The sequence below is a fragment of the Phoenix dactylifera genome, chromosome 12 (genome assembly GCF_051530095.1).
Source record: "Phoenix dactylifera cultivar Ajwa chromosome 12, Ajwa_hap1_PhDact_Kaust_v1.1, whole genome shotgun sequence".
In the NCBI taxonomy this organism is placed as follows: Eukaryota; Viridiplantae; Streptophyta; class Magnoliopsida; order Arecales; family Arecaceae; genus Phoenix; species Phoenix dactylifera.
The window spans coordinates 20,061,752-20,086,611 of NC_143201.1; the positions used below are offsets into that span (position 1 = coordinate 20,061,752).

General features: G+C 40.3%; 1 protein-coding gene across 3 annotated transcripts; it reads left to right on the forward strand.

Moving 5' to 3' along the window:
* Positions 1-653: 653 nt before the first annotated feature.
* LOC103701762 (uncharacterized) lies at positions 654-23,836 on the forward strand. 3 transcript variants are annotated; one of them, XM_008783931.6, is made up of 8 exons: positions 654-1,197; positions 1,286-1,426; positions 6,807-7,034; positions 16,866-17,073; positions 18,538-18,674; positions 21,116-21,228; positions 22,669-22,735; positions 22,822-23,836. In XM_008783931.6, the coding sequence occupies exons 1-8, from the start codon at positions 935-937 to the stop codon at positions 22,844-22,846; spliced, it is 1,182 nt and encodes a 393-aa protein (XP_008782153.2). In that variant the 5' UTR covers positions 654-934; the 3' UTR covers positions 22,847-23,836. The 3 variants fall into 3 exon arrangements, with proteins under 3 accessions (XP_008782153.2, XP_008782152.3, XP_026658287.3); XM_008783930.5 differs by having other exon boundaries at positions 788-1,197; positions 21,116-21,196; XM_026802486.3 differs by having other exon boundaries at positions 790-1,197; positions 6,815-7,034; positions 21,116-21,196.
* Positions 23,837-24,860: the final 1,024 nt, after the last annotated feature.

Below are 24,860 nucleotides of genomic sequence, written 5' to 3' on the forward strand. Positions count from 1 at the left end.
GTGGAGAATAAATCCGAGCTTTATTCTCACACCATCTATTTCACATGGTTCAGGGCACAAACAACTACTCTCTCCGTATACTATTAACTATTCTAGGGAGCAAGGTATGGCGGCCTGGACACTACAAAGCGCGTCATACCATATCGGTTCGATACCGATACTCGATATAAGTAATATACCGAATGTCGGTACGTCAAAAAAATTTCATACCATACCATACTGATATTGTACTAGTATGACACTGGTATAAAATTCGATACAAAGACGATATTTCTCGAGAAAAAAAAAATATTAAGATAATGAGATGAAGGTGTTGAAAGCATAAGCACGAGCTGAACTGGAGTGAAGAAGCCAAGTTGAAGGTCGCAAGATGGACATTGCTGGTGTGTAGCACCAAGGGTGGAGAATATTAGAGCTAAAAATCTAATTTTCTTGCATACTTTTCCACGCGTGCATCTCTATATATGTCTTGTATCTTTGAAGGTTGGTCACCACTCGTGCATCAGATGATACATCTCCCTTGCACTGGGATAAATATCTAATTATTTAATTTTTTTCTAAAAATATTTAATTTTGTAGCTGTTTAATCTCTAATTATTTAATTTCTTTCTACAATTTTCGATGAATTTCCCATGCATGCATGAAAGGGATACAGCCGTTCTCCGGTTTCGTAGCGAAATTTGCACCGTGTCGGCGTGTCCCGCATCTTTTCTGTTGGCCCCACTGAAATGTTTCTTGTGGGCAGAACCGTTCAAAGGTTTGCTCGGCTAATACGGCAACCCCAAGACAAATATTCAAAAAGTTTCCCGTCCTCGTCGGTTCTCCGTTCCTTCCCACCTCTCTCTCTCTCTCTCTCTCTCTCTCTCTCTCTTTCTCTAATTCGTCTGATAGCTCTCCTTCTCGTTCCCGTGTTTAGTTCCCCCCCGCCCTCCAAATGTCTCCGTTCCCCGACGACGGAGGCAACGACCCGCGCGGCGGCCGCTTGCCGGATAACGCCAGCTCGGAGCCTCCGGCCACCCCGCGTCCTATTCGTGGAGTTCTTAATCAGGGAAAAGATGAAGAGTGGAGGAGATTCCTACGATGCGTCGAGGCCGCCGGCAAGGGTTTCGCCATTGGAGCCGGCCTCAAGGGGGGCCTCGCCCTCTTCTCCATCCTTGTCCGGCTGCGGAGCCGCAGATCCGTGGGATCTTCCGCCAGGTGCGGTGGATTAGGGTTTCTGTTCTCTAATGTATTGCGGCTTCTTCTCTCGTGCTGATTGAATGGGTCTCTTTTAATTATTGTTTAGAAAGGCGGGAGCGATTACGAATGAGGACGCGGTGGTGGAGGCGGTGAAGGAGACGTTAAGATATGGACTGTTTCTGGGCTCGTTTGCCGGAACTTTTGTCTCGGTTGATGAATGCATTGCTGCTATTGGGGGCAATAAAAGGTGACTTCTAAACTTGATTCGTATTTTCTAATTGTATCTGTTTTACACCCATCCAATTCTGTGCCTGGTTGTACTTATTTCCGTAAAAGGAATTTGTTAATCTATGTTTGTTTGATCGAGAATGGCATTGTTATTTGATGATAACAATTATCGATTTGATAATTGTGATAGAATTTGTGGTGTACCTTGAGATAATTACCCAATGATGAAGTTAACTATGTAATGCTACATTTTAGTCTGTGGTTGCTGACTCTTCTCTAGTTATAATCTTGTAAGTTAATGGTAATGGTTACATTACATATAACTAGTGCTGAGCATGCATGACTAATGCAACTGATCAAGAAAGAAAGAGTCACTTAGAAGATTGCTATAATCCCATTGACCAATTAAACATTTTTCATATCTTTTACCATGATGAGTTTGTGTATTTTTTAGGAAATACGGTTCCACTCTTGGTTGATGTGCTTTTTCCTTTTTTCTCTCTCTCTCCTCTCTTGCTAAAACATTTATCTAGAGAGACAGAATCAAGAGGGGTCTATTTACTAAACAAATGTGATGTGCTGTCCCCTTAATCGGACCTCTCATGGAAAACTCTAGATCTGAGAATATGTCAGGCTTGATTTGGTGAATCTATGACGATAGTTGCTTAAATTTTCTGCACAATGGATTTTGCTTTGTTCTGGACACAATTAGGTGTTCTCGGGATCCAACCTAAGTGATTAAATAGGAGGAGACGGCCGAGAAAAAGGGTGAAGAAAGGAGAAAAACGTCCTCCATGTTTAAATTCTAACATACTAAAATCAAATCTTATGGGCTCTAATGACTCTCCTATCATCAGCCACAAACTAATATGCAGGGAAGTCTCGGAATTCACCTACCTTATTCGATACAACAGGCTCGATGCTTTCCTCCTCCTTCTCCTCCTCTTTTCTTTCTTTCTTTCCTATTCGTTTCCCACCACATTTATATCTAGAAGAAGGATGCCCTATACATTGACATGGAGCATGGTAGAGATGGTTGATCTTCTTGTGGTGTAGGTACTAGCTGATTGGAATGAGTTATGAGTCAAATAAGTATAAGAAAGACACCATGAGATCTAATCAGGACAATCCATTAGCTAGACCCTTAAGCAAATACTCTGCTTAAGTAACATAAAACTTTAAAACTGTAGTTATAGAACCAGTATAAATCTAATGCTTTCTTAAGTCATGGAAACCAAAACCCAACCTCTAGATCTATGGCACTCATGATGCCCTGCTTTCAAACCACGGGCTTGATCATCCACCCGAGCTGGATCAGAGTGGATTTGTAAGTGTATGCCTTGGTATGATGCAAATGTCTAGCGGTTCTAGATCATTTTCTTCAATGTAACAGATGGTCCCTAATTTCTCTTTGGTATATAAAGAGTTAACTGATATCCTGCCATTTGCTTTGTCGTTATGTAGAAAGGATTTTCTGTGTTGACAGAAGAATCTAATTCATGTTTCCAACTAGTATCTTTAATTACACAACAACAATACCAACAAGCCAACAACAAAATCAACAGCCTAGACATATTCATCATGACGAGTTTCGCTATGGAGTACAACTATAACTGAAGGAAGCTTCTTTAAAAGGTGGTAATCGATATACAAACTGGCCTCATTTTTGTTCTTGTTATGTTCCCAGGCATGTGGATCGGCACATAGGCACGATATGGCATGATAACATACCGTATCATGACAACTTGTGATTAGCATAGAATTGATCTAAGGTTTGAAGTACCATGGTAAGGCGGTATACTAGTCACATACTAGCATAGTATTTATCATGGTAGCCCCAATATGTACTCATGGTTTGCCGGTACAGGGTAATATAGCAGGCAATATCTATCAGTGTTCCATAGTATAGATGGTACACTCTGCGAAATGGTCGGTTTTCTAAACCATTATTTAACCCATTTTTGGCATACATAGCTTAATTTGGATTGCTTGAATTCTTCTTACACCATTTTTGCTAATAATAAAGTGAATCAAAGTAAGACCATGTTAGAAGTGAGCATTATTTGGTCGATATGTGACAATTTAGGGACTAATGTAACCTTCTTTTCTCTTTTGCTATCCTCATTGAGCAGCGATTGTGTCAGAACTGGAAATGGGTACACTAGTGCACACATAGCAGTTGCACCGATTAAGAAATCGAGCAGGAGAAACTGAAATAGTATGGGCATGTGCAACAGTGATTGGTGGTAGGTCCAATGAGGAGAGGGCTTTGATATGTTTTAAAAGGGTAGGACTTAATAAAGATAGGGCCAACCCAATCCTTAGGTGACCGAGGCGGTCGCGTAAAGCCCCAACCTACCTAAAGAGGCCTAAGGCCTCGGCGCCCCTAAAGAATGCCATTCCAGCCCAGTCAAGTCAACGATTAAAACCAGCCTTGCTGTCTACCAAGAAGCCAGCTGGAGCAGTTGTTCGTCCTCCTTTTTCTTCAGAATAAACCACCCAAAGCTGTCAAAGATTTAAGTCCTGCATGGAAACTTGTACCTAGACTCCTGAGTCCATCACAGCACAAACCAACAGTTTTTTTTTTCTAAGTAGGACACCCAAATGATTGAATTTGGAGTCTGGGACCACAGAAAAAAATTCCACAACTTGAACTTGCCCGGTGCTGCTCGTCCTCGAACCTATCACATCTGACGACTGCTGCTTTTAGAAGCGGCAATATTGTTTAACCCCTTTAAGCTACTTAACTTGTTTCAACTTGTTGTATTTCGAGTTGGGTTACTTATTTAATAAAATGATTTGATCCATATAGCCCAATCTACAACAAGATGAGCTGGGCAGGGAGCTCTTTTTGGATGGAGATTTAATCATGATTTATAACTTTCTTTGACTTATAGGAATGTGAATGGTCCTTCTTTTGAAAGCATATTTACCACATTGGTTGGTGGTACAATGACCAGATTATGTGCCATTTAGTATCTAGTTTTAAATATGTTGGTATGGTTTTGTGTCAAAGTTCATATATTCTTTGTTTGATTTTTTTTGGGCCAACTAATCTTAACTGGGGCTAGTTAAGGGAACCACTACGTTTGCAGCAATAACACTGTTGGTCCCGGCCGGAAATTAAGTGGACTTTGTGAGACAAAGTATCAGCAGGTTAACGTATGATGACTTAAAAATAGGATTTATAAGGGTCGGGAACGGGTCCATGGACATGACCTGCATAGGGCCAAAGCTGCACCAAGATGAGATGGGTAGGGTTTTCTTTTCTGGACGAAAATTTAATCATGAGCTTTGTGGACCCTAATTTATGACATTCTTTGAGGTCCTTCTTACTTGAAAAGTTATAAGAAAAATGGATTTATGTCTGCTTTGATTTCATCTAAAGAAATTGCAAATGAAATGGAAAGAAAATCTATATTTCGTGAAAATCGTGTGATCCGTAGAAGAAAACAATTTGATGAAAATAGTGATGATGAGGCAGCAAGATCAGCTGAAGAATCTTTTAGAATTGATTACTTTTTATATATAGTAGATCAAGCTATTTTTTGAATTCAAAATAGGTTCAAACAATTCACCATATATGAAGATGTTTTTGATTTTTTGTTTAATTTTAGAAAGTTAAAATCTTTGAATGAAGATGATTTGAAAAAGTGTTGTCTTAATCTTAAAAACTTTTTAAAGCATGGTGAATATTATGATATCGATAGTCTTGATCTATTTTCAGAGTTAAAAGTTTTAAAAGAAGTTTTATAAACAAAAACTAATACCCCTATTGATACTTTAAGTTTTATAAAAAAATAAATTTTTATCCAAATGCATGCATTGCTTACAGGATATTGTTAACAATACCTGTAATAGTTGCTTTTGCTGAAAGAAGTTTTTCAAAATTAAAGATGATAAAATCTTATATACGGTCAACTATGTCACAAGAAAGATTAAATGAATTAGCTATATTATCAATTGAAATAGTATTTAATGAATCTTGAATGTAAAAGTTTGATTAGTAATTTTGCATCTCAAAAAGCTAAACGAATTATTTTTACATGAATTTTTAAAGTATTTTATACTAATTAAAATTTTGTTATCATTTTTTTAATAAAAAAAGGCCTCCTTAGTGAGTTCGCCTTAGGCTTCCAAATGCATAGGGCCGCCCCTGAATAAAGATATGGCAAAGGCTTTGAATAAGTGGTTGTAAATTGTGAGAAATATTAAGGATGACTCAATATGAATGATAAGCACAGTGCTCCAAATTTTTGGGATAATGCTTGATAGTTACAAACTCCCTGTTCCTACTGATAGTAATAAATTATGCAAAAAAAGTTGAACATCTTTTGAAATAACCTGGACTATGTGAATGGTGGGTCACCAATACATAGTAACATCTTTGGAATTTTTCTCTATATCCTTCAATTTTTTCATAAATTCTCCTTTCCCTTTGATTTTAGATTGATTCATTTGTCCATGTCATGGATGATATGAAATGTTTTTATCAAGAATATATGTTTTGCTGCTATGCTTGAAATTATAAATTAAAATTGGTATATTACTACATAGATGCTCTAAAATATGACCAAGAATTTTGGCTAGCTTTAACCTGAAAAACTATTTGTGTATGGAACCCACAAATATCATTATTTGAAACCTAGTAATGTTCCCCATGTTGTAGGAGGGCTATAGTAGTATATTAGAATTCTAGGCCAAGAGACTTCCTGTTTTTCTCAATCTACAGAAATGTCATTCAAATTAACTATCAAGAACATTATATATATTTTTAATATGTTGCCTGGATTTTCAAGTTGTCTGGAAGTGTCAACACTTTTGAATACCTTGACACTGCTGGATATGACATGACATGGCTGGACACTCCACTTTGAAGTGCCCTGCTGATGTCAGCAAAAGGTGTCTGATATTCAGTACTTTTTTTGAGTGTCATGCAGTGGACTCTTAGTTTTAACATTTAAGTGTTGGACACTTTTAGTGAAGCACCCTTACATGTTTAATATAAACTTATCCAGATTATATGAACACTTGAAGCACAATATCATTATGTTTTAAATATAAAAATACCTAAGTTGGCATCAATCTAAGTATACCAAAACATCTTAAATGAACCTATCAAATAAATTAAACAACTTGTAAACTCATGACTATTCTATTAATTTTATTCGTTGAATACAATCTATTATTCTAATTTCCTTTTTTGAATAAGCATCAAAAGATGCTTGTCGAGATTTTTGGAGGCTGTTGTGTCCGACACTTGAAGACACTTGGCACCCGTGTCAAGTGTCCAGGTAACACTGTTTTTTTAACAAGTTCCATTTTGTGCAAGTAATATTTACTTTGTGAAAATTCAATTCCAGAATAACAACATTATGTTATGTCCTATTTTGCTTCAGGACTGCAGGCTGGAGGGCACTGGTAGCAGGATTATTTGCTGGTCCGTCAATGCTCCTGACAGGACCAAATACCCAGCACACGAGCCTGGCTATATACATTCTTATGCGTGCCTCTGTGCTAGCATCTCGCTGTGGGGTAAAGAGCAAAAGATTTGGAAATGTTTGTAAACCTTTGACTTGGTCGCATGGTGATATATTCCTTATGTGTCTCTCCTCTTCACAAATATTGTATGCTTCCTTCTGGACATCTCATTTTCATTCGACATCTTACCTCACTATGAAATATTTTATATTTAGTTCATTTTGTTGCAAAATAGAATATTACTGTACATGTTGCATGGTGCCTGGGTTTGAGTTGCAGATCTCTTTGTTCCATACTGAAAGATACCTAATTAAAATGAAAACCAATCTTATCACGAATGAGATATATATGAATTTAGGTACACCATAAAAGAATAATTTAAAAGCAACTGCAATTCATGTTAAATGAAGGTAATGAGCAGAAGCAATAAAAGAATTTTGATAATGCGCTGAATGTAATGCGAGCAACAAACTTGGTTGAAAGCAGAATCTTTTTATTCGAATACTTTATGTAACATGACCAACTGATTTGATAGATTGATGATATGTTATGATTGTGCACCTACTTGAAGCAACCTTTATATGCAGCCTTGAGATCGCCACCACTGCACTTGAAACCATAAATTATTTATTGCATATTATACACTTGGTGACTCTCTGACCTTTCTTAGTTCTGATGCTGATTTAATCTTCTTAACACTTTTTTTGATGTTTCTATTCTTGTAAAACACTGCACTGTTTGTTTGAGTGAATGATTATGTTAAATGTATAGAATAGGATCACTGCCAGTATTGTTGATCTCAAATTACTGGTTTGTTTTACTCTTGCTTTGTGAAAGTTCATAAGCTCAATTCCCTGGTTCTTCCAGTTAAAATCTCTAGCGGCATTTGTTTTACGGATGGTTTGGCCTTTGGAATGACAAGTTCCGATATGAGTTTATTTGTATATCAAACTTTCAGGTGTCTCTGTTCCCCCTTTCAGGAATTGCTTATGATTGTTAAAACTTGAATTCTGGTCAAGGTGATTGAAGTTGGTGCTGAACTAGACCTGACATCTACTTCTATTTCATGATTGTAACATGGGTAGTTTGAATCTCAGAAGTTGCATATAGGATAATAACATTACAATAAAACCAAGAAAGGTTCAAATTGTCAGTTTTACTTAGATCCATTTTACAAAATATGTTGAAAATTCTATAAGAATTTTCCTTGTGCTCAACATTGTTTTCCAAGGGTAGAGAATCAGTTCAGAAACAAACATAGGTTTAAACAAAATTAAAAGTTCAAATAGGCTCCTCCAAACTAGTGCTTGCATAAGTCACTTGCCAAACTTATTTTTTTTTTTTTTTTTTTTTTTTTTTGCTTAAAACGGGTTCTTCAAACAACGCGTGTCCGAATACACCCAAGAACATCAAAATACAAAATCTCGCGTAGCGCTGATGGCAGCTCCCGCTCTCCTGACCACAGGGCGTAACCCGAATGGTGTGCTACATATGTAGCTACCCAGTCAGCCGCCCCGTTGGCCTCCCTGTATACATGCTTAGCCTCAAAGGCCACAACATCCCTCACCATCAACCTAATATCCCGGATCAAAGGATGGTCAATGCTCTCCCGCCGAATCCACCCAATGACAGTGGATGAGTCGCCCTCCAAGATGATCGAGCTAGCCCGCAATACCCGCCGCGCATGGCAAAGGCCGGCCCAGGCAGCTCGCAACTCCGCCGCTGGCACTGATATGTCAAATAGCCGGCAACCGCCCGCTGCCAGTACCCTAGAATGAGGGTCACGTATGACAAAGCCGGCACCGCCTCGTGTACCACTGTCTAGTACTGAACCATCAAAATTGACCTTGAGGAAACTCGGGGGTGGGGGCTCCCAGGTGAAGAACACCGTCCGAAGAACTGCCGGAGCAGAGAAAGAACCCCAGGTGTCCCGAGCTATCAAGGTCGTATCTGAATGGCTGGTAGGTCTGGACTCCATCGCCAATACTCGAGCGGACTCCGCAACAAACCTCGGCGACATCCTACGCTCGCCAAAGGTGCGAGCGTTCCGTGCCAACCAAATCTGGTGGGCGGTGCAAATCGCTCGGATAGCCTCCAGACATGTCCGGGGGCTAGCCAGCCACTGACGAATCATCTGTAGAAACAATCTCCTCTCCCGCCAGACCTCCTCTGGGATCCCCGACCACTGCCATGTCTGCCTCGCCCAAAAGCATGCAAATAGTGCATGGTCAACTGACTCATCCGCACCGCAGGCCCCACACTCCGCAGGGATCCCCAAACCGCGTCGGCTCAGCACATGTCACGACCCCCGCCCCGTTCCCGGCGGGCCGCCGCGACGGTCCTAGGGTGCGGGTAGGCATAAGGCCACCAGCCACCGCGTAGAACCCTACTACCTATCAATCATCAATAAATCTTGAAAAATTTGGCATGATGCATGCACAAAATGATCACTTTTCCTATAGTGACCTGTCAGGATTATCTCAATACATACAACACACTACCTGTCAGAGCAGCAATCACATAATCTGTCACATATAAACCTGGACAATATATAGCAATACATTATCACAGGCACACAACTGATCTGCACACATATATATACCTGCTTCCCAATCCATCCATGGTCAAACCCATATCCACAACAGGATCTATGACTGTAACTATACACTATATACAATAGAAGGTTTATAATACACCAAAAGGGTATAAACCTCTATCTACATTATACTATACTATACTATGGAGCGGCACAGCTAGCAGGCAACCACTAATCCTGCTCTTCTCTATACAATACCTGCCCTGCAATCAAAAACACCAAACTGGAGAGTGAGTATATAAATACTCAGTGAGTGGAGTAGAGAGTACTATGCACATGAGACAGAATATAATCATGGCTCGAGATGAAATCTCAAGATCAATAACAACATGAACATGAACTCAACATAGAGAATATAGAGTAAATCATCAATATCACCACAATCAATATCAACTCATCTGAAGCATATATGGAATAATCAAGTAAACATATATGCTACTCATGAATATGCTCAACAGATCATAATGCTGGAACATACAAATCAGGTGTCAATATGCTGAAATCATCACTAGACAGCTGTCGGGAGGTGGGTTTTACGCCCCAGGCGAACCAGCAACAACTCCCTACCGTCACATGCATATGCAGGATAAGACACCATATCGATAATGTAAATGCTAGACAGCTGTCGGAAGGTGGGTTTTACGCCCCAGGCGAACCAGCAACAACTCCCTACTGTCACATGCATATGCAGGATAAGACACCATACCGATAACATAAATGCTAGACAGCTATCGGGAGGTGGGTTTTACGCCCCAGGCGAACCAGCAACAACTCCCTACTGTCACATGCATATGCAGGATAAGACACCACACTGATCATATAAATGCTGGCCAGTATCCAGAACAGAAATCCATCTCACATCTACATACTAAACGGCACCTCGCGGGAATTCTACATCCGCGGAAAGCCGTACTGCACCTCGCGGGGTCTTACTATGCCCGGCGGCAAGCAGAATATAAGTCGTAGGACCGGCCGATCCTACGCCTAGGGCCGTGTCCCCCCTAGGAAGGGACTGGGCTCCGCCCACCCAGAAGGCTACTATGTGCACAAAGGCCGATGTTCAACCCCCATCGACTATAGGTGTCCTGCAGATACTGCCAAGCCATGCATAAATGCCATAATGCACCCTCCCAATACTCTACTAAAAAGGAGTATGATCAAGACTACCGCTCACTCGACTCCGACCCAATCATAAACTAACATCAGGGTTGGGAGTGAGGGGTCAAGGATGTACAATGCAACTCAATATACCACTGAAATGGGCTCTACAAATCTTTGAAATAGAGGAAATGAAATCAATTTACAAAAGAAATCATTTCACAATTCGGAATCAATTTGATTACTCATCAACCCCTCGTAATTCCTCTCAATGTTCCCTCAAATGCATGTACAGAATAATCAAGCATGGAGAATCAAGATTATAGAGGAATCTACTACAATATTAATCAATATGCTCAAGTGGAATCAATTCACACTTGGCGACATTCATGAAAATGAATTAAGGATGCTCATAGTGCAAAGTACATGACTCCCACTCACCTGTCAATCCGGCACAGCCCTGATACGCCTCCAAAAATCTACAGCAGGCAGTGGGAAACTTCTTCCTCTTGTTTCCTAGCTTCTTGCCCAACTGTGACATGCATTTACAATACATTTAGTCTTGTATCAAGGGCCATAATCTACGTGCCAATTATAATATAGGGAACTTTAATTGATTCAACTCCCCCGTTCCCTAAATCTTTTCTTTTCTTTCTCTTTTTCTTTTTCTATTAATTAACTCATCATTTATGTGTATTAGGGACTCCCTTGCACGAGTACAAGGTCTCCCTTAGCTTAATCTGGGCTTAATACCCTATTATGGCATGAAATCCCCTATTTTCCACCCGGATGAACAGTAACCCGAACTGACAGTGGGTTACTTCATCCCGGTTTTGATCCACTTTCAGGACTCCAAATTTGATGAAATTTTTACCTAACATTCTACACTCACAGAGGATTCCCAAGAGATAACATGCATCATCATTGGAGGCCGTTTGACCCCCTAAATAATTTGCCGAAGTTGGGACTTCGACACAGTTTTTCCGTAGTGCCGGAAAAATTTGTCAAAATCCGATTCTTCTTCTTTTAACCACCTCTACAACCCTTATCCGACCCCTCTAGACTATATCCACCCTTTGTATAGCCTAATGTCATCAAAAGACTAGATAGGGATGGATATTTACCTTTTTCTTTTTTAGAAATCGAGGTCCTTGCGTAGAGGGGAAGGAGATCTACGTTTTTTCCTTCAGCTGGAAGTGCAACCGGGATCCCTTTCCTCCTTGAATCCCCTTCCTCTTCTTCTTTCTTCTTCTTCTTCTTCTCTTTTTCTTTCTTTCTTTCCTCTGTCCGTCTGAGACTCCCTCTCGGTTTCCATCCAAAAGCCACAGCAAACCCCCTAATTAAATCACATCAAAACACTATTCACCCTTTGTTTAATATTATTAAATTCCCATTTTGCCCCTAACACTTCAACATATCTACCGTTATGCCATTAACTTTTGATTCCTTCCAATTTTACCCTTACCACTTCAATGCATCTACAACTATGCCATTATCTTTTGATTCCTTCCCATTTTACCCCTTATATCAATTTTAAAGGACTATTCTATCCCTTTTATATAAAAAATTTTTTTTTTGGGGTTATTACAGCACAGCTCTCGTCGGAAGGCGGTCCCACATCACCTTCCATAGAAAAAGTGCTGCTCTCGGATGGAGCCTAGACCTCCAAATCCAGGCACCATCCCATCCACTCTCATGCTCGCACTGAATCACCCGGGCCAGATCACCCAGCCCAACACTAGCCCTGCATGAAGTGCTCCAAACCCTGACATCTGGGCCCTCGCATCCTGGTACTGGGAGAGAAAGGATCCTCTCTGCTAGGTGTGCTCCGAACAACTGATGGAGTCTGTCCACGTCCCACTCTGCCCTCCCTGGTACTAAGAGGTCGCACACCCGGAGCCCCACTGCTGCCTCGAAATCCACCGTCGTCGGCCAATATCTCAAGGGAATGGTATCTACCCACGGGTCATCAGTCACCACAATGGTCCGGCCGTCGCCCATCAGCCACCTGGTATGAGCTAACACGGTCGGCAGGTACCTCCCAATCTCACGCCACATGAAAGAAATGCGGCGACCACGCCGTGCCACCTCAGGGCTCCCCCGGCCATATCTAGCTGCCATCACCCGACTCCAAAGCCCATGTGGCTCCAACAAAAAACGAGCTGCATGCCGTGCAATGAGTGTCTCCCGCCGCTCCAGGAGGGACTGAACTCCTAAACCACCCTCACTGGTGGGCCGGCATACCCGCTCCCAGGCCACCAAATGTACCCCATGACCCCCACCATGGGACCCCCAGAGGAAGCTCCGAAGAAGACGTTCAATCTTCGACAGAGTCGTCTTAGGGACCACAGTGTTGGCCATGAGATATACCGGCATGGACCCGAGCACTGATCTGACAAGTGTCAGCCTCCCCATCATGGATAGAGATGATGCCCTCCATCCCTCCAGCCTACTCTCGACCCGCTGCACCAACCCCGAGCACTCCGCCACTCGTAGCCTCCGGCCTGTGATGGGAACTCCCAGGTAAACCAGAGTCCCCTCCTGCTCGGGCATCTGCAAAATACTCCTGATCTCCTGTCTGACTCTGCTCTCTGTGCTAGGGCTGAACTGGATGGCTGACTTCGTGAAATTTATTCTCTGACCGGATGCCGCACAGTAATCTGCCAACACTCTGCGAAGTACACGTGCCTCGGAAACCCGCGCCCTGGACAAGAGAAGACAATCGTCAGCAAAAAGTAGGTGAGAGACAGGTCCCGCCCCCGGTGCTGGAACGTAGGTCTCCAGCTCCCGGCTTGCACACGCCCTTTGGAGGGCACGGGACAGTATATCAGAGCAAATGATAAATAAGTAAGGGGATAAGGGACATCCCTGCCGCAGCCCCATAGTAGACTCAAAAAACACCGAAGGTGTGCCGTTGACCAAGATTGAGAACTTTGGCCCCTGGACACACCCTAAGACCCATCCAATCCATCGCCTATGGAAGCCATAAGCCTCCAATGCCCTCCGGAGAAAGCTCCATCTGATCCTGTCATAAGCCCTCTCCATATCTAGTTTGACTGCCATCAAACTACCCCGCTTCGATGCTCGCTGGAGATCCCACATCATCTCCTGAGCCAACAAAACATTGTGGGAAATGTTCCTTCCCGCAATGAAAGCCCCCTGCTCTTGGCTAATGATGCCCGGCAGTAGGGGCTTTATCCTGCCCACCATAATCCTCGCCACAACCTTGTACAAGGTTGTGCACAAACTGATGGGCCTAAAGTGACCCGGCTCTACTGCCTCTCGGCGCTTCGGAATGAGCGTAATGAAGGTGGCTTTCCAATCCTCGGGCATGGCTGCCTGAGTGAAGAAACACTGAACAGCCTCGATCACAGCTCCCCGAATGATACCCCAATATCTACGAAAGAAGAAAGGAGGAAAACCATCCGGGCCTGGAGCTTTGTCCGCTGCCAGCGCCCAGACTGCCTCCTGCACCTCCTCCGCCGACACCGGCCGAACCAGGGTCGTATTCTCATCATGTGCAATACCTACATCAACCCGTGGAAAGTGGTCATCAGCACCAGGGCCTACATCCTCAGTCCATCTGGCGCGGAAAAAGTCAAGTAGAACCTGTCCAACGGCAGGCTCACCCTCCACTCGGCGGCCAGACCCATCACGCAGTGAGTGGATCATACTCCGCTGACGCCGAATAACAGTCGTCCGATGAAAAAACCTGGTGTTGCGGTCACCCTCATTAACCCATTGGACTCGAGACTTCTGTCGCCAGAAAGTCTCATGCTGCCGTAGCAGTGAGTGGTGCGTCGCAAGAAGCCCCCGGAGATGAGTCATGTCGTTCTCCGGGAGAGCACCCCGTAGGTCTTCACTCCTCTGTAGTGCCGTAATCTCCTCCTCCACCCCCTCCAATCTCCGGAAGATATCGCCCACTACCTCGCGATTCCAACGGCGAAGCCGCCGTTTGGTCAGCTCGAGTTTGCGTGAGACTCGCCGCATCGCATCCCCCCGCACCGGAACACGCCACGCATCACGAACTATGTCCCAGGACTGGGGGTACGAAAGCCAAATCTTCTCGAAGCGAAAAGGACTATGGTGACCCGATACCGATGAGGTCGAAATCAGCAAGGGGCAGTGATCTGATGCAATCCGGGGTAAGTGGCTAACTCGGCAGGTTGGGAAGCGAAGGATCCAGTCCGAGGAAGCAAAAGCCCTATCTAGCCGCTCCCAGACCCTAGCACCGCCAGGTTGATTGTTGCACCAGGTGAACCGCGGTCCCGAAAAACCTAAGTCCACCAAGCCATTTAGCTGCACAAAGTCGCGAAACTCCCTCCTGTCAATCCTATCAGTGAAAGGCGCACCACCCCTTTTTTCATCCGCACTTGCCAAACTTATTTCACTCACCACTTTTTATATTCAATGAAATTCTAATGCCATTTATTGGGTAGGTTGTTTTGGATAAGCAAATAAAGAGTTGTAGTGACCAGGAGAAATGAGTCTGAGTCAGGAAAGAAATTGATGTCACTATATTTTTTCCCCAGTGTTTATAAAAAGAAAACATTGTTTATAAGTAAAATTTGATGTTGAGTATGGAGTATTCTCAGTGGGCAATCAAGTGGATATCTTACAAGTGTGGTGATACATAAGGGGGTACATGTATCGGTCATGATTGGTTTATTATGCTATGCAAGTATCGCCCTAATATGCTTGTAGGTATGTCATCAACTGTAATTGCATGTGTAGGGACTAGGGAGCAAAAACATTGACTTAAAAATATAAAAAAAGGAAAACATAAAAAATAATTAAAATTATAGAAAACTGAAAATTTGTAGAAAAGTAATAGAACCTTGTTAAGATGTTTTCTTTTTAGGCAACAAGCAAGTCTATAATCATTTAGTCCATAAACTGTTTTGAAATTTAATTGTTATGCTTCTGCATGTGCATTTTTTATTTATAGACTTGCTTTTTCTTAATTCTAACGGTACAAGGAAGTTTAGGCACATTTTTAAGGAATTTGTCTCTTTCTTTTACCCTTTTTTCGCACTTCAATTTCATGCTCCCAAGTTTTTCAAGGGCTGATGTTTTGGCTAGTTCACCGGGTGACCAGTACCAAAGAACAAGGCTATCAGCTTATTTCGGCCAAGATGGAAGCCTGGAAGAATTTTAAAGAACTGAGATATATCGAGATCTTGGCTAATGTATCATGACTGAGATATTGAACTGTTGGCTGATATGGTTAAATCTAGATCTCAAGAACCTTTTAAGCATTGATCATACTATTTACTAAATATAATCCCATTCAAACTACTGAGAAAAAGATTAGAAATCTTGGCCTATGCATGGCTAATGCATTGGCCAATATCTCAGGATATTTCATTTTGTTGAAACATAGATAAGAAGGGCCAATGTTTCATACAGATCGTATCGGTGAGTGCACATACCAATACAAACCAATATTTTGATTGTGATGAGAACTGTGCAGGTTGCTCCAAAATCATGACGACATTGAATCAACATGCTTTATGACACAAATGTAGCACTGAAATGAATCTATATGCACTGAATTGCCTTTATCTGTTCATTGTTGTCTTGCCAAGGTTGCACTAGCTAGCCATTGATTTTGCAGGCTAGATCAACAGGCATGGCAAATATGAATGTGGTTTTTCCTGTGAACCAGCCAAGTGTGAATGCCGAAGTCAATTTTGTAAAAATTACAGCCCATAGGGTCCTTAAATCTCTGGTTCTCCTTTTCTTGGTCTACTCGGTGAAAAATAATTGTCTGATAGTTACCTCTACATGCGAGCACTGTTCTTTATCCAAGGGAGTGGGTGGGTTATCTGAGAGTCCGTTCAGCCCTCTTCTTTTTGTTCGTGGCTTTGGCTATAAAATTGTAATTCTAGAGATACCTGTTTTACTTATTGTGTTTTTAAGTGGTGAACAATTATGCCATCTTTTGCAACAGATTACTACAATATTATATTATTCATCTATTGCCATCTCCGAAGAACATTACCATGTTGACAATAAGCAAGTAAACTGATAATTGTCAGCTTGTTAGAGTTCCACATTACAATAAAATGCAAAATGAAATAATAAGATTTGTAATTTTGTGATTTCTGTATGTTGATCTGCAGTTGGAATATGCAGCAATGAATTTTCCCATGTTGAAGAGAAAAGTTTGTTTAACTTCTGATCTTTACTGGCATTAGTTCATGGTATTTTTACTAGTTTTTCTAGGACTTAAGAATAAGATAACATGCATATAATATTGGTTCTCTAATACATTTTGCAGGTCTGCTTACATTTTGAAGCAAGGCAGTTTGCCATCATCATACAAGTCATTTCTTAATAAGCATGGTGGAAAGAATGCTGTTATTCTGCAGGGAGTGAAGGATATTGCATGTAACATTCCTTTCACCAACTTAGAGGCGATTGAGAAGTATTATAAGACCTTGGGTGTTGACATAAAACTAGACCCTCATATGAAAGTACCATGTTCAGTATGTATTCCACCCTTTAAATTTCATTTTCTTTTAAAAAGGCTTACTATAGGAAGCAAGGTCTGTCGTATAGTACCGTACCATCCGGTATGGGGTGTACCGTACCATGCTGGAAGAAAACTGATACGGAACACACCTTCAAGTCGGTACAAGCTCCATACCGCCCGTAACGAGGCGTACCACCCCGTACCAATGCGTATCAGTCCGACGTACCGAGATAAAAATTGAGAAAAATAGTTAGAGAGCTATTTTGGTACAGAGGTGTACTGTACCGTACTAAATTGATAAGATACCAATATTGTACCCGGTATTGAGATTGCGGACCTTGATAGAAAATATTTTACATGTGGATTTTAAATGTCATTTATTTCTGTATCTCTTGGTTGTATATTGGTGGTTTATCTTTTGTAAGACAAAAAGGAGTTCTTGCTAGATTTGTGTGCATTGGGGGGAGGGGGGAGAGAGATGATTTCTCTTTTTACATCTTCGGAGCTTTTGATTGTGGATCATGCCTTGAAGCAATTGAAGTGAAGAGAGAGAGAGAGATGTCAATGTGGGTACTCTCTTCCTTGTTTGTCTTTTTTTGAAAGGTCATCTCATGGACTTCTTTTGGTTAATGGTTCTCTTGTATAATTTTCTCGGATCGTAGTCACTCTCATGTCTGTTCATATCTAAATCCAATTCACTTCTATTATTTATATCTGAATTTAGCTGAATATGGATTAAACAAATATAGTAATAGATAAATATATTAGCACGTTTTACATTTTTGTCGACCATTCGAATGGTCTCCATTTTTCATAGCTTCTATGAGGACTCGTGCGAGCGTGTGTTTAGTCTCACATCGGATATTCACTAGGTAGGTCTCGGGTACTTATACAGGATCACCTAGGAACCTAAATAATATCTTTCGGCTAGCCTTTTTGGATGAAATTCTGCGTTGTTGCAATTGGTATCAGAGCGGACTGGGCCCATAATCTATGTGGACTAGGGGACACTGCAACACAGATCCATTGGGCTAACCATAGGTCGATCGTGGTGCTTGTGATTAGATTTGAATGGATTTGAATCCTTAGCTTTGTCGAGAACGTTAGGGCTTAAACAGAGGGAGTATGTGAGGATCCATGCGGGCGTGTGTTTAGTCCCACATCGGTTATTCACTGGATAGATCATAGATACTTATACAGGATTAAGGAATCCAAATAATACCTTCCGGTTAGCATTTTTAGGTGTGGTCCTGGGTTGTTATAGCTTCCTTGGTGTTATTTACGGCACATTCCTTAATTTAAAGTCTTTATTTCTAGCATGTAGCTCAAATTGATTGTTTGGAGTACGATGCTTAAATATTTAACTCATGTTTGTATTTTTTTGGCGATGATTTTTAGAAAAGAATTGTCCATCTCTGCAGTTATGATATTGCTAATTAATATCATTGATCAATGAACACATGATTTTCTGTTGCAGATTATTCATGGTAATCAATCTTGTGTTGGGCATTTCTTTTCTTTCCTTTTACAAGCATATAAAAGGGCATTGCCTGTTTATCTTCCGGTATACTTGGTTCCTGCACTTATAGTTCATCGTCAAGGCCTCTCGAAAAGGTATAGAGCTACTGTTTTACATTATTTTTACTTTCTCAATAAAGAATAAGATTTTATATTTGAGATATAATTTCTTGACGTAAATATTTAAACGCTATTGGTCGTTAATTCCACACTCTTTTTGATAGTTATGCACTCCTTGAGAATAGTTTTACAGGTTAGTCTACCCAAATCATCCTCATATGCCATGGTCATTCGTAGACAAATTGGAGAATGATGAGACTTTAAAGGTCATGAGGAGCAAGGTATACCATGCTGGAACCGGGGCCTGGACCAGTTGTCCGGTGGCACGGGTTGGTACGCCCCGTACCGTTCTGTGCCGGCCCATACCGACACGGTAGAGGAGGCAAGGGAAAGGGAGAACGGGAGAGAGGAAAAGAGAGCCGTTCTGTTGCATGTGCTAACACCATAAACTTCAAACTTAACCATGCATCATTAAACAGATAATGTCCATCAAAAAAAAAAAAAAAGGAAAAAGAAAGCCTTCCTTATTGTTGGAGGTACTTGGAATTATCTCAAGTATTTTTTTTTTGTATTATCCAGAGTCCTTTTTAAATTTAGGATGCTTTAGATAAGTATCTGACAGGTATTCTAGAAGTATCTGGCAAGTAATGTTATCTACTGTGTATCCAAAACAATGGCATCATGTAATTTGACGTATCCATGCGTCCTATGTGATGCAAAGATCCTGCTGCAAGAGGAAAAGAAATCATCTTGACACATATCTAACAATTCTGTTCATGGTTTCCTGTATATCTGAAACCATGAAACAAAAGAAAATAGTTTGTGGTGCATTCAGGGCTATAGTTGTATGTTCCTAGTATGTCGGGAGTTGTATATTGACGGAAGTCCTTAACAGGCCATCAATTCCTAATAATTTCTTACTCAAATGAGCATCAGACTCGTTTTGTGTAAGGGCCTTAAAAACCCGTAAGTATACTACAAGTATTCTTATGTCCATTCAATTTGAGAGCCTGCAAAAGTACTTACTTGGTTTGCAATGTACACTGAACATTTTGCAGCCTGATGAGGAATGAAAGTTGCTGTCATGAGTTGCAATGTACCCAAATTTTTGGGTTGAGGGAGGCTTATTGACTGCCATCCACTGGATTCAGCGTCTAAACTTATCTTCTCCAAACATTATTCTTTTGCTCCATCATGTTGTTATTTGTACATCTCTCTCATGTGTACTAGGAAGCCAATCATCCTGCTGATTGGCTTTCCAAAGAGAGTCTTCAGCAGTCCTCCAGCAGGCAATTCGTTTCCAATTTTCCACACGAACTCATGCAACTGTTTTCTACTGACTCAAGTGCCATTTTTTGTAAACAAATGGTGAATCAAACTACTCAGGTTCTTGACTTCTTGGTACAAAAAAAAGAGAAGGAAACAGTAGTTACTTGTAGGACTAGATTTCCTGGTGTAAAACAAGTAGATAGCTTTACATTCTATACACTATATACTTTAATATTGAAGATCTGAAACATGTATAGTTCATACAATTTTCACTTTCAAGCAATCAAGTTGTACATAGATGATCTAGACTAATTCTGCGAGCATACTTATGGACCTTTCTTTTCACCTGTCATCGGAATTGTAACCTTGCTCTTGTTCTTTGAAATTTTGAGTTCAGTTCCTCCAAGGCAACTACTTGGCCTTATTGCATATCAAGGATTCAAGTGTCCGTGCTGGTGCCAGCACATTTACAGTTTCAAGTTGAAGAAGAAGAAGACAATAATAAAAATAAAAATAATAATAACAATAATAATACTGATAATAATAACAACAACAAAATAATAATAATAATAACAATAATAAGAATAACAATAATAATAAACAATAAAAATAGTGATAATAAATGACAGTGATAATAAAACTTAAAAAGAACCTTTATTTAGTTAAATTTATTTAAAAAATGGATTTAGTAGGTGCCATTCCAGCTTGTGCTAGGTCAGCCTGGTACATTCTTTCTCTGCCAGCAAAAGATGAACATGGCCAGAACTTGAAACCTATTGATGGATATTGATGAAATCAGGTCTGATATGCATATAAGCCCCGATTTCATCAATATTTGCCAACAAAACCATGTTATATCTAAATTGTGTGTGTCTCTTAACTTTCTTGTTCTTGGCAATTCCATCTTCAGCTCATTCTTTTTATGCCTTTACATGATAAAACTACTGACACAACTAGTTGATCTTGGATACTTGAGGCTTTCTCATTGTTATATCTTGCTAGATAAGTTCCTCTCTATCCTCAAAAAAAGGAGATACCTGTTATTTATGGCTTTTCATCACTATAGCTTTTGTCATAATCTAATATTTGTTCTCTTCCTTTTGCCCTTTTGATGGAAAACTCAGTGGTACTTTTTATTGTTCTCATGAACTTTTCCCCTTTTGTTCAATAATTGTGTTAAACTCATATCTCCGACCTATACTTTGCAGGCCGTACGCAATTATGGGAAAGAGTCTTCTGGGTATTGCAAGATCTAGTTTGTTTCTCTCCGTATACTGTTCATCAGCCTGGTTGGTCTTTGCTTCTGCTAAATTTCCTGCCGGTTATTCATCTTGACTTGCATTTGCTACTGCAGTAATAGTTATTCCTTTTGCAGCTGTTTTATGATGAGAACCAATTAGCCGAGAATTATATGATTGAAATGATAATTATGCAAGGCATGTAGAAAACTGTCTCTAGTTTATTGTCTAAATGCTGTATGGATTGAGAAGTAGTTTCACTTGACAAATTCATATTTAGGTGACAAATTCTTTTCTTGACATTTGAACTTCAAGTATGAAAAATAGAGTCATATGTAGCTTACACCTGCTTTTAGAAAGAATGAGACAGCATCACTGTGAGAACCTGATAACTTTGTCTTTAAAATTTAACACTATGTTAGACTTCCGGTTCAGCTACTGAATACAATAGATGATGTTACCATATGATCCATAGGCAATTGTCTTTATATTCTTTAAGATCCAAGAATTGGTTGAGCTAAAATGGAGTGTAGCGACTTTGGAAATGAAGTTGTAAGGGCAATTTTCTTTTTATGTGTAATAGTAAATGCCTGATAGGAAAAATTAGTTCAGTCCAGCAACTTGCAACTCTGGAAGTGTTCATCAATTCTGATTAAATTAGTCCCTCCTCAAGGAGCAGAATTTCTTATGTTTAGGACTTCCACTTTTCATTCCACCACCATGGATTTTTTTTTTTAAAAAACAGAAAATACGTTGATGAAAGAATATTATAATAATACACCCATTATGTCTTTATAAATCCCTTTCTTCCATCTAAGCCTTGATTAGAACTTCTACATATATCTCAATTGTGCATCCCTTAATTGATCAACAGAGTTGCAAACCCCGGTCTCAGTGTTCCATTTGGCAATGTTCTCTTGTTTTTCACACAAACTTCGTTATTTGAGAATTATGTGGCAATCCAGGATCCTCGACTGTCTGGAGCATAACATGGTAATGAGTTTTTTTTTTTTTGGAAGAGAAGTTCAGGACATACCCAGGTGCCTGTAATGTTTACTACACTCGGGTCCTGAGTTATATTCTGATGTTGTCAGATTCATGATTAGACCAAAGATTTTTGATTTAAAAAGTGAAATGAGGTTTATATTTTCAATTCAAGTATAAACTCCCATTACATGCTAGACTAAGGCATGACCTGCAACAAATAATAATTTTGTGAACCTTATGCAATGAAATATGCCATTTAGACAAAAAGCATGAAAGAAACATACATTTGGTTCAGAAAACTACTCCTCAATCCACCTTTCTGATGTACCCTTTCAAGTTATTTGCCTATCACATAAGTGGTAATTTTATAACAAAGGTTAGTGGTGCACTATTAGCTAGAGAAATTTTGAATCATTGTTTAGAGGCACATTAATAACGCATAACCTGAAGTCAGGTTAGCTGCCACGATGTACTATAGTTTTTTTTTGTTGATTCTAGCTATATAGGAAAACATGACTTTTTTATTTTGCTTGCAGGGCTTGGACTTGCCTACTTTTTAGAACTCTTAAAAGATGCAATATTCCAATGGTTGCAATGGGGACGGTAAGAAGCTGCCTCAAAGTTGTATATTGTTTATATCATGCATCAAACCAGATTCTGTATCAGTTACGAAGCAACTGTTCTGACAGTTTCCCAGTGGCCTGGCATTGCTAATTGAGAAGAAGAGCAGGAGGATTGAAATATCATTATATTGCCTAGCCCGAGCCATCGAGAGCTTTTTCACATGCCTGGCAGATGCAGGACTGTGCCCTCCAGCATCAAAGCTAAAGCGAGCCGATGTAGTTGTATTTAGTTTAGCAACAGCCATCATCATGCATTGCTATGCATGTGAAAGAGAGGTGTTCCGCTCCAAATACTTGAACGTGCTTGACTGGGTGTTTGGTGTGCCACCTGCATCAGATGATGAGCGTGACAAAAAATGCTGAGAGAATTCAGGGAAAGTTGCTGGTTCAGCAGAGTTTTGTAAGGTTGTATGATGGATAGTGTGAGCATTTTTGATTACAGAGCATGATCCCAGAGTGGCCCCATTAGTGCCAGCTGGGGAACAGAGAAGCCAGACTTGTTGATTTTTGTTTTTCTTGGTCTACTTGTTGATTCAGCTAGATATCCATAGTACCTAAGGCCTGCTATACGCTGCCAGATTGATCTTTGAATATGGAAAATCCTCAAGCCCGCAGCATATAGGAGGCAAAGGTTGTTTGATTTCCAGCCCCAACCTTAATATCTGGTCAGGTATATATCTTCGCAGTTTGTCAATTGATGATACTTTCTGATTAGCCAGCCATCCGAGGAGATGCTTGACAAATTATCATCTGACCAGAAAGCAGAAAATTCTTGAAGGAGTCCTGCACTCACTTTGAGAAACCGCTCTTCTGGTTGGGAATTTAGCAAGCACAATGAGGATGATGTATCAACATCAGAAAGTGTTATTTGTTGCGGAGCTGGATTTTGATTAGCAAAGAAAATTTTAGTAGAATTCAGGAAATGTTGCTATACTCAGGAACTTCATTGTAACTACTATAACATGAAAAAACACAGATGACAATCAGTGATAGTTTCGGTAAACGTTCACAAAATTTATGTGATGTTCTACAATATTCTTGCAGCTTCTGTATTCAATAAGATCCATTGAAGTTTATGACACATTGCTTTTTTTATGGTAAACAGAGGAGCTGATAGCTAAATTAGGAATGAAACATTGCTTTTCAATAAGTTCTTCGTGTGCAGAAACCTGTCAGTTCTCAGTAGCGGCAAGTCATGGGAATTGGGTAAATTGTAGTTACCGTCGGTCTATTTGAAAATCAATGCTCACGATCTTCTAACGGTAACCGGTTATAGCCGGTTTAAACGCGAGGAGGTGCGCGTGGTACTTGGGGTGCAGCACTGCAGCTGTGTGGTACTTGGGTTTTGGCTTGGCCAAATTGTCCTCTCCGGATTTGCGACCCTTCCTCCCCGGTCCCCCTCTCTCTCTCTTCCGGTCCCTGGAAAAGGGGACGAAGAACGGCAGCAGAAGCCTGCGGCTCCGAAGAGGCCATCTACGTCCTTTTCTGCAGATTCTTGGCCAACGACCTCTATTTTTCAATTGACAGTTAAGATTCCTTTGGTCTATCAGGGTCATCTATAGAAATTTTTGACCCGTGCTCAGATATTTTATTTAAATAATATTATTTTTGACATTAGATAAATAAATTATTGATTTATATGTGATTTATGAATTTTTTGAAATTATATTTTTGAATATGAAAAGCAACTCTGTAATTTTGAGGCTTTTGAAAATATTATTAATTTATTAATTTATACAGAATATATGTATTTTGACTGAACTTTTGGTATATTTGTAAAAAATACTGATAAGTATTAGATTTGGACTATCAGTGACTGGATACTACATCCTACCAATTGGAGATTATATATTGGCACTATGATTATTATTGTGCTCATTGTTATGTTTCTAGCCCTACTTTAGGGTATAAATATTGTATTTTGGCCATGCCGTAGGGTATAAGTTTGGTAGTTCGACCCATTTTATAAGGTATATGTGTAACTCTGTTTTTGGCCTAACCACAGTGTATAAGTTAGTTAAAGGTTGTGGAGTAAATGTGATTTGTTTTGAAACAAATTTATGATTATGCATATAAATAGTTGAAGGATATTGAATTTGTAGGAT